At 42.4% G+C, this 10,408-nt stretch overlaps 1 protein-coding gene across 2 annotated transcripts in view; it reads left to right on the forward strand.

Annotated features, from left to right (window-relative positions):
* The first annotated feature begins 1,466 nt into the window (after positions 1-1,466).
* Positions 1,467-10,408, forward strand: part of SERPINE2 (serpin family E member 2) — a 25,690-nt gene continuing 16,748 nt past the window's right edge. The window contains exons 1-4 of one of the 2 annotated variants that reach the window (XM_019503647.1): positions 1,467-1,777; positions 3,378-3,500; positions 5,042-5,269; positions 6,521-6,718. In XM_019503647.1, coding sequence (XP_019359192.1) covers positions 1,525-1,777; positions 3,378-3,500; positions 5,042-5,269; positions 6,521-6,718 — 802 coding nt within the window. In that variant the 5' untranslated portion in view covers positions 1,467-1,524. The remainder of the gene's footprint in view (positions 1,778-3,377; positions 3,501-5,041; positions 5,270-6,520; positions 6,719-10,408) is intronic. The other variant, XM_019503648.1, reaches the window with a different exon arrangement.

Genomic DNA, 10,408 nt, shown 5'->3' on the forward strand with positions numbered 1-10,408 from the left:
CTGCCCCCCCACCCCCAACACCTCTCCACACATATACTGCCCCCCATCTCCTCCATACACAGACACTTGAACAGTTCCCAAGCCCTGGTCCTACAACTGCCAAGGGGAAAATCTGCAGTTTTCTCCTTTAAAGGGGGAAAACCTGTGTTTTGTCAGCGTTCTAGAGTAGGAGTTTCAAGCCATGGGTTGGATCTGAGGGTCTGGTAGCAGGGAGACTGAGGGCTATATTACACAGCCCTCACTTGTCCTTGTGCTGCCTCTGGCTATGTCCAGTGAAGCCCAGGGACCCTGAATTCTGTGGCAGGCCATGCCCGCAACTTCCAGTAGCCCAGCAGTGTGGCTTAGAGCAGTTACAGCATGCAGGCCAAATCCAGCCTGTGGATGTTTGACACCCTTGTGCTAGAGCTGACAAAATTTACATCAGCAAATAGGATGACAAACTTCAAATATATTAGGTGGGAAAGTAACTTAACCCAACATTTTCATGGAGTGTTTGTTTTTTATCATGTATATTCAGACTAGTGATTATAAGTTATATGCTATATATTATCCTTTCTCTGCTATTACAAACAAATCCTCATATGGAGGCAGCATGTCTTGATGGATAGAGCAGTGGACTAGAGTTTAGACCTGGTTCTTTTCCTCACTCTTCCATTGGGCTGTGCTGAGAGTCCTTAACCAAATTATTTCTTTTGTCTGAGCTTCAGTTTCCCTGTCTGTAAAGTGAGGATAATGGTACTGAAGTCTGTTGCAAAGTGCTGTAAGAACTGTGGATAAGAAGTGCTCTGTAAGAATGGAGCAGTGATTGAGACAGAATCAGTTGCATTTCAGTTAGCAAGCTTTTTTAATTTGTTAACTTGTTTAAACAGTTAAAAAAAAACAACAACAAAAAAACAACAAAAAAAAAACAAAAAAAAACAAAAAAAACTAAGACACTAAATTCCAGCTTTGAAGTTAGCAAATATTCTTAATCCCTTTCTTAGTGTGGAAAAATGCCACTTATGCTCAAGGTAAATCAGTAAAAATAAAGAATTATCCTGAAACTCCAAAATCCAAGATCCTGCAGGTGTCAATATGTCCATGCTCAATTATCATGGAAAATTTGACCTGGTGTGTACATTTGTAACACCTATTCTTATGAAGATTCAACAGTATTAATAGTACTGAACTCTAAATCCTATTGTGTGGGTGCTGCAGTAGTCTTATGACTTTAAACTACATGTGAAGTCAATCAGGACTTCCCCAGGGTCTGGATTGTCCCATTATAACATAGCCATATGACGTACGCATATGACATGAGCCATTGTCTGCTTGCTTCCAGAAATACCTGGTTTTGGAATGGTGAAATCCAGATATGAGCCTTTTTGGCAGAGCTCTGTGAAACTTACATAGTACATGCACTGCATGTGCCTGATTTTTAAATTAGTGTTAAGACATAATTTTTGTTTACCAGTTAACTGTTATGCTAATCTAGTATTTAATAGTACTTTTTGTTTTCTTTAGGTTATTTCTGATTTAGAAATCATGAACTGGCACTTCCTGCTCCTGTGTGCTGCTGTGACTCTAACATCTGTATGCTCCCAATTTAATTTTCCTCTTGAGGAACTTGGCTCTGACGTTGGAATCCAAGTTTTCAATCAAATAGTCAAGGCAAGGCCTCAGGAGAACATTGTGGTCTCTCCACATGGGATTGCATCAGTCCTGGGGGTGCTTCAGCTGGGTGCTGATGGCAAGACAAAGAAGCAGCTAACAACTGTGATGAGATACAGCCTAAATGGTCAGTTCCTCTCTCTTACTGCACACACTTTTTCTATTGTAGTGATTCACATTTTTTTTTCTTGTTTTAAAGTTTGAAACATGGGAAGAATTTTTGCATCATGTTAGCTTGGATGGCAAACCAGTCATAGTAAAGAGAGAAAGGTCTGCCATAAGAAAAGGCCATGATGGGAGAAACACTTGGTGACCTCAACATAGTTCATATCGACTAGATGTTCACAATATGCAGTGAGCCCTAGTAAGTTCCTTGTTTGCAGCTTCAGCAGTGGAGTCAAGGTCTGAATCAGAAATTTCTGTTCTCTGATGCCTTGCAAATGGTTTCTCCAGAACAGAATTGCAGTCTGTTCCCAACATATAGTGTTTGAAACGTAGCTTCCCTCCATCTATACTGTACCAAACAACCCTTAATCCATGTTTCTGAAATTGTTGGGCAATAGAATACTTGAACTGAGCCAACGGAATCAGATGGATCTCTGCTTCTTGTTCAGATCTAGTGCTGTAGCCATTCTGCTTTGTGTGCAGCAAGGCTGCATGGGACTATTGGACTACTCAGCCTTCTCAAGAGCAGGGCCATACACCTTATTAGGCCCTTCAGGCTAGATCTAGGCTGCAGTGCTTCTCATGGGCTGATTGACCTGCCTCCAGTGGCAAGGTGCTTGTAACTGCAAGCAGTGGAGCTACTTCATTGACATGGCTCCTGAACATAGGTGGTGGATGCTGCCACCATTCACTCCCTTCCCTTTTCCCTTGCTGCTAACTTGGGTCACACTGGAGAACCTAAATTTGGTAGCAGGCAAGATTTTTTTTGGCGGGGAAGGGGATGAGCACTGGCAGCTGCTTTCACTGGGTGGGTTTCAGAGCTGCGCCAGTGCAGTGGCTCCAGCAGCCATACCACAGAGCCCCATGAGCTGCAGTTTAACCACTTGTGGGTTGCATGCTACCTACAAGCTTCCAGTTAGGCAGCCCTGCTCCAGAGGGTAGGGTGAAAGGTACTTGCCATTTTTGTGAGCGTGCTGAGCTTCTTTCAAGTCTTAGCAAGGTATAACAATGTATTAGTGCTACTGATCCACCCAGGAGCTTTTATCCTACAATGTGAAACCAACTAAAAGGTGAGTGCATTTTCAAACCTGTGAAGTATGAGAGATTTCCTGGACTTCAGTGTTTTGTCTTTTTACTTGTTTTTGTTTTGATTTGGTATTTTAGAATACACCTAGATGTTGCTTATAAAAATCCAAATATTAAATGTTTTAAAACCTCTTATGGGGTGGCACTGAATATAAAGGTATTTGGGTGTTCTAAATATAAATATGTACAAGAAGTTTGGAAGTACTAAAACTACCTGGATTTATTTGGCTGAATATCTTGTGATAAAAATTTTAGCTATGAAATGGAGGCTCTCAAACTTTTATTTTGCATGGGCTTTTTACCTTTTAAGAAGGGAGGTCTGATGGACCACAGCCTTCTTACACTTGCACAGACCTTCTTTGCTGCTGTTAACAATTGTGTAACAATTCTATGGCAACTACAACAATTGCTTATTCAAAAAGATAATGCTAGGAAAGTATTTTAATATATTTTAGCTGTCTTTTAATGCACTTTAGCAGTTGAAAGCAAGGAGGAGAGCCAGCGCCATGTGACCAGCCAGCTCTCCCCAGACATCCAGCAGCAAGTGCTTCCTGGACCACCAGTGGTCCACAGACTACTGTTTGAGAACCTTTGTTATGGTATGTCACCAAAAGAACATGCTCATAATACTGAAGACAGTGAACACAACTTGTGAACTACAAGTAAAGCATTCACAGCAGTACATATAGTAGGTTCATTGTATGGGACTTTATCTTGTATTCAGCTGAGAATCTTTAAAAGCCTTTTTCCATTTACATCTTCTTCTATATTTTAAGGCAGGTGACTATCTTGGAATGGCTATTGCATAATGGCTGTTCTACATTAAGTCTCCATGTGGAACTCCTTTATTCTGTGTGGAATGTCTGTAGAGTGTGAAATAACTATTATGTTCTTAGTAGGGTGACCATATTTCCCGTTTTAACTGGGAGAGTCCCAGGCTTCAGAAGCTGATCCCAGCTGGCTGTTGCGAATTATAATGGGCATCCTGGTAATGCAGGAATGTGAGAGGCGCTGCCCCCACAAAGTTGAGTGGAGGAGAGGCAGGATGGGACAGTGTCCTGATTGGGTCCCAGATTTCTGGGATTTCCTTATGGTCAGCGTAGCTCTAAGTTCATACACTAGGTTACTAGGAATTAACGTCCCAGTGCAGATAAGCCCTGATTTACAAGCAGTGATGCCTCTTTTACTATAGCAGTTCTCCTGTGATGTTGTGTAGATATTTTGGTGTGCAGGTAAACAGCCAGTGCATAGTCAGAACACTTTCTTTGGGAGGCCACTTTTTCATACCCTAAAGACTATTATGGAGGAAATGAACAATTTAATATGGCTGATAATCAAGCATAGGACTCTGACATCTAATTTTTAGGCAGGTATTCAGATTTAATTTTTGGTTCTGCAAACTTTTCTACATATTTTAAAATTACTTCTTTATGTCCCAGCCCATTCCTTGTGAAATAAAACAAGGGGTCAAAAATGACAACTGTAGTTTTGCAGATTTCAGTTTTAGAGCTCTGCCATGTATTCTGGATCTTAGAACCTTCTTTCTTCCCTGTGTCAGTGATCCTTCATTTCAAGTGACCCAGTGGAACACCACTTTTTGCAGCAGTCATAAGTAAAGGGGGAATTGCCTTTGGCCCACCATCCTAATAATGTAACGTCATCAAGATAAGTTGCTGTTCTGCAGGTTAGTCAATGTAGGTAGGTGGGGATTTCCTGAAATTTATTTTCTGACTCTCCAGTCTGCTTGAAAGTAGCTTGTATATATAGTTTGTTCCACCTGCAGAAGAAGGCATACAGAATGTAACAGTATTTTTCATGCTAGAAAGTCCTTGCCTACTGTACTAGTCCAGGACTTGAATTCATCCCTGATGTTTACCTTAACATGCTGCTCAAGGATTAGGTAGGGGAACAAATTATTCACTAAAGAGTAGTGTATTTCAGATGAGATGTCAGAGATCCTGTTATCCAGATGGGTGTTCAAGAATGTCTGTCAGAGGGGATAATGTGTGCCTTGGCCTTCTTTCTCTATTCTAACACTCTTAATGTCTGATTCTGCATGTCAGTAACTGCTTATACAAGTTATCTTTGTTTAACATTTATTTTCATCTTCTAAATTAAGCTTACTTTTATTTTCAACTAGGAGTTGGAAAAGCTTTAAAGAAGATAAACAAGCTCATAGTCTCAAAGAAGAATAAAGACATTGTGACAATTGCTAATGCAGTATTTGCGAAGAGCGGCTTTAAAATGGAAGTGCCTTTTGTTACAAGAAACAAAGAAGTGTTTCAGTGCAATGTCAAGAGTGTGGACTTTGAGGACCCCAATGTGGCATGTGATTCCATTAACCAGTGGGTTAAAAATGAAACAAGGGGTAAGTATTGTCGAGTGTGTTTTTATGTGTGACAACCTAAAGCATACTTGAAAGAATGGTAAAAAAAAAAAAAAAGTGGGAACAAAATACTGCTTGCCTTCTAAAAAAGCTAGAAGGTACAACAAGCTGAATAGCAGGATTCCTGTTTCGTAGAGGTTGTTGCTTTTTTTCAGTCTAGTCTCAGACTACAGTACCTTAGGGCTAGAACCCTGCAGGGAGCTCCAATCCATCTGCTCTCCCCCTCCACAGCAGTCTGGGTAAACCCCAGACCGGAGATCCCTCCCATTCTCCATTCCCCTTCTGATCCTAAAGGCAGTACTGGTAGTGGGGCTTGACTGCATCAGCCCAGCCCTGCTCCCGCTCGTGGACAAGCAGAAGTTAACAAAGGCACTGCTTTTGGAGCGCCTTCATCTGAACCCTCATTAAAATGATGATTAGCTTGTTACACAATCGGGCACTTTTAAAGCACTCTGCAGCTGTGCACTTCTGTCAGGGCACAGCTGTAGAGCACTTTCAAGGGGCCAAGCAAAAAGTCCTTCTGTCGGTGCCCCAGGACTCAAATGTTCTAGGGCTTGCTGCCCTGAGGCAGTGCTCGAGTAATCAAGACAGGGCTCCATCAAAAACCGTGCCTTGGATTTGGGGAAAGTTCATGATCCTAAGATGTTTCATTTGAAACGCTTTTGGGTCAGTTAATTTTTTTTTCAACAAAACAGTTTTGTCCGATATTTTTCTGATAAGCCCTAGTGCAAGGGCTACATTAATCTGGCTGTTCCTCGCTAGCTAACTAATTTCTTGGTATCCATTGCTAAATGTCCTGTATAGTTATCCACTCTCTCTATCCCCCTTCCGCTGGTGATTTTTTCCTTTATTTTTCATTTCTAGCCTTTTTTAAAGGTTATGGTCAGTGGATCACGCCCCAGTCAATCTTAACTGTGCAATACCAACCTTAACTTTGCCAGAAAGCTAATTTAATAAGGTGGTGCATCTGCACACATGCTAATGCATAAGTCCTTATCTAGGTGCATATCTTAGTAGATGAATACAAAGGTGTTGCCCTCTAGCCCAGAATAAGGGTCTGATTGGAGAATAATAGTCTCCACTTGTAGTAGCTGAAATAATTTTATATTTCAGATGACCCTGAAATAAACAGAGTGCTACCTAGTAAAGAGCAAAGCAAGTTTTACTATTTTGGTCTCTTACTGGAAAAGAAATGTTTAACTTCTCCCCTTTCTTCTTGAATTTTTTTTCTAGGTATGATTGATAAGATATTATCTCCAGATGATATCGATGCTGCTTTGACCAGACTTGTACTGGTAAATGCAGTATACTTTAAAGGTTTATGGAAATCACGTTTTCGACCTGAAAATACAAGGAAACGGCCATTTTATGGAGCTGATGGGAAGACTTACCAAGTACCTATGCTATCCCAGTTGTCTGTTTTCCGCTGTGGTAAGCCCTGAATTTGTGTGTGCATACGTGCACACTTAGATTCTTTCAGCTCCTTTGTCTAGGTTTTAAGTATTGTGGCTATAGGATTTTTTTTTGTGTGTCTAGATCTTCTGTTTCAGGCTGCTGCATTTTAGGGAGATTGATATTTTTTCCCCATCTTTGGCAACTTTGAAAATTAGGTAACTTTATTTAGATGCTGTGCTTCAGATGTCCAAGTTCAAAATATTTGGGGCGATCACTTGTGTGTCCTAGTTCTCTGGTCAAATAAATAATTTGAAACACATTATGATAAGAGATGGTTTTAAATAGTCAATGCAAGTTAAAATACAGCTCTTTATTTGGCAGCAGAAGTAATTGAGCCTATCCAAAGTATGCTTAATTTTTTTTCTAGATTCTGTGGTAGAAGAGCATTAGAAATGGTTATTGTCTGCAGAACCATGGGAACGTGAACTGAAGTTTAGGCCTTGTACAGATCTTATGTTTTTCACCAAGAGAATTGCCACTTTCCTGGTAGAAACCAAGAGGTTAAGTGATCATACATTTTCTCCTGTGGGAAATGTAAAAGGTCTGGAAGGTCTCCCATGTGAGTGTCTCTCGCAAAGATGAACACCAGTCTGGTCAGGGAAGGGAGTGCAGTAGCTGCTTGCTGCTGCCCACCTCTTTCCCAGACTAGGAAACTACCACCTGAGTGGGATGGATGGTGATTTCAGAGCCAAGCTGGGCTTGGAGAGAGCCTCCCTGCACACTGTAGGGCTGGGAACTGGGACCAAAGAGGATCTCTCTGTCTTAATTTTTGGTTCCAGGGGCTTTAAATGCTGTGCGCACCACCAAGCTGGGTGATGCACAAAGTGATTTTTTTTGAAAGCTAGAGGAGCTGGTGGCACATTTTTTTTAAAAGCCAGTGAAACTCTCTCACTGGTCCCATTTACCATGCTTCTGGCTTTAAATCACCCCATTTGCAGTGCAGCCCATCTGAGTTATGCACACGGTGATTTTTTTTTTTCTTTTTTTTTCTAAAAGCCATGGGCTGCCTATTAACAACTTGTCCCCTTCCTAGGCAGGGGAGAAGGCAAGTTGTCATTGTTCTCCCCTAAGGGGCCCAGGGAGAAGCCCCCTAGTGCTTCCTGGCTCAAGAGCTCACCTGTGCTAAAGTGAATGCGTATCTGTGGCCTTTATACTCTAGTTGTCTCCCAAGGTAAAACTTCATTTAAATTTTAAATTTGGTCACAACTATAAAGGAATTAAATGAGTTCAGCCTGCTTGTCACTTGCATATCAAATTCCATGTCAGATTTGTGATGCATGATTGGCAGTTTCAGCTCAGCTCTAGACCCACAAGGGTTTTGCTAGTCAGGCTTAAGGTACAATGGCAGTATTTTTGTAAGAAATTGCATAATACTTGACTCTGCTCTCCCAAGAGCAAGCCATTGCTTTTTGTAATTTGCTTGTATATGCACTGAAGACTTTTTGACAGGGATCAATTTAGCACCATTTCTGAAAAAAGTTACTAGAAAACACTGTCATTAGATGATCACCAGTAGAGATTTCTGGGGCCGATACTGATATCTGATTTTTAAGGAGGCGTGTCGGCCGATACCAATCCAATTTCTGATGCAGCATGGAGAGCTGCCTGCAGCTGGTAAGTCCATTGTGGTGGAAGTGGAGAGGGGAGGGGAGGGAAGGGAAGGGGTGTGGAGGAGCAGATCAATGCCTGTGGTGAGGGAGAGGGCAGGGGCAGGCACTGCCCAGCCGAGGCTGGGCTCATCAGGGATGTGGGGGGTGGCTCCCACCGCTGCTTGCACCCCAGCAGGGCATGGCGTTGGTGGGTATGTGCCCCTGGATCTGTGCAGGGTGAGGCAGGCAGCTGCGGGCTGGAGGTGGGGCTGCGCCAGGCTCTTCTTGCTGGGGACTGGGCTCAGGGCAGGGGCTATGGATGGGGCTGCAGCTTGCCCCTGCTCCTGCCCCCTCCTTCACTGTGGGGGGGGGTTAATCTACCCCCCATGACTCCCCTCCTGTTCCACCACAATGGACTTACCAACTGGAGGCAGCTCTCCACACTGCCGGGCTCTGCTCCTCGCTGTCTGAGTGCTGTGCTGTGGCTGAGCGCACACACTGGCACTTATTGGCCAAATTATCAGCCGCATCAGGGCAACTTCTGATGCAGCCAATTTTCTTTATACTGACTGATCTGATATAAGACCGATTATATCAGTGTACCTCTAACTGTCATATATCCAAGAGGGCAAGCATATACATTTTATTGCTAGCACTTTTTTCTGGCTTAAATGTGCTTGCTTTGCCTAAAGCGGGGTTTAACAAATAAACTGTTCTTACGTGTTTTTTTTTTTTAAAGAATTTTCTGTCTCTAGAATTTGTTCCCAAATTTTTAAAAAACTTAAACTGTTTGCTTTCAGGTATTGAGGAACAAAACAATCTGCCTTAATGAAAGAGCTGTACTTAAATATTTATCTCTACACATCACTAAAAGGTTACATAAGAGAATATTTTAGCAAGACTTGTCTATAGTAAATTACCTAAAAATATAAGCCCTGGTTCTGATCTTGCTGATGCTGCAATAAATGGAAAGTAACTCCTTTATTACATAGCAGCCACAATCCTAATTCAGTTATTCATGTCGCTGAATGCAAACTCCTATTTCAAATTAAAGATTTTGGTATAGGCTCTTTAGAAAGTTCTTTTTTAGACGACCAAAAAAAGTGCCTTGGGAATAAAGCACTGGACTACTCCTTTGCTGTTTGTAATTTTGAAAATTACTTTCCCTTCCATGTGTTGCCTTGGCAACTGAAGTAATAATTTGCATGGAAAAAGTGTTAGTAAACTTGTGATGCATTACTGCCTAATGCAAGGGCCAAGGACCAATATGCAGGTCATGAGTCTGATCCAGCATGGAGTAGTGTCAGCTGGTCCATGGGGCTCCCTATGGGTCCAGGTATTTGGTGATCAGGGAGTAGTGGCAGCGTTATGGAGCCTGTATGCTGGATCATGTCTGTAGACTGATCCCATGACTGAATCAAGTCCATGGGGCTAGATGTGTTTAGCACCCCTACATAAGACCAGTGGTGTGCAACTCATCCAGGCCCCTGGATTGGATGAAGGTCATTCGGTTGGTCTGCAGAAACCACAGGGGGGTTAGTCCAGGGCTCTGCATATAGCCTGTACCATTTGTAGTCCTGAGTCCAGCCAGTGTGCCATGGGCAGTGCATGTCCACTGCTGGCCCCACATGCACAGTGATCCCTGGGGCCAGCACATGCTACATGTCACATGGGGCTGGATTGGTTGCACATCCTGTGTACAGGACGGTGCCAGTACAAAGCACATGCTGCATGTAGAGCCCTGTCAGACTGGTTTTCATACTAGCTCTGTCTTGGCCTGATCTGGACCAGAGCCAATGTACAGGGCTGGTTGGGGGTGAGGGGGTGCTATATGGTGCATCCTGAACTAATCCTTTGTGCTGCATGCTGAGTGCACAGTGCTGTGTCCAGCCCATGTGTCACATACAGCATATGGTTCATGGACCACAGTTTCAACTATTAACATAAAGGAGAATTAAGATATCAAAGCAAACTTTATTTTGTCTTGATTTGTCTTGATTTACACAACACGCTGTATTTATTTGATTCTGAGATAAGGATTTCTGCCCCTTCACACATACACTTATTTAACATAGGA

The sequence above is a fragment of the Gavialis gangeticus genome, unplaced genomic scaffold (genome assembly GCF_001723915.1).
Source record: "Gavialis gangeticus isolate Ggan-Ray unplaced genomic scaffold, GavGan_comp1, whole genome shotgun sequence".
Lineage (NCBI taxonomy): Eukaryota > Metazoa > Chordata > Crocodylia > Gavialidae > Gavialis > Gavialis gangeticus.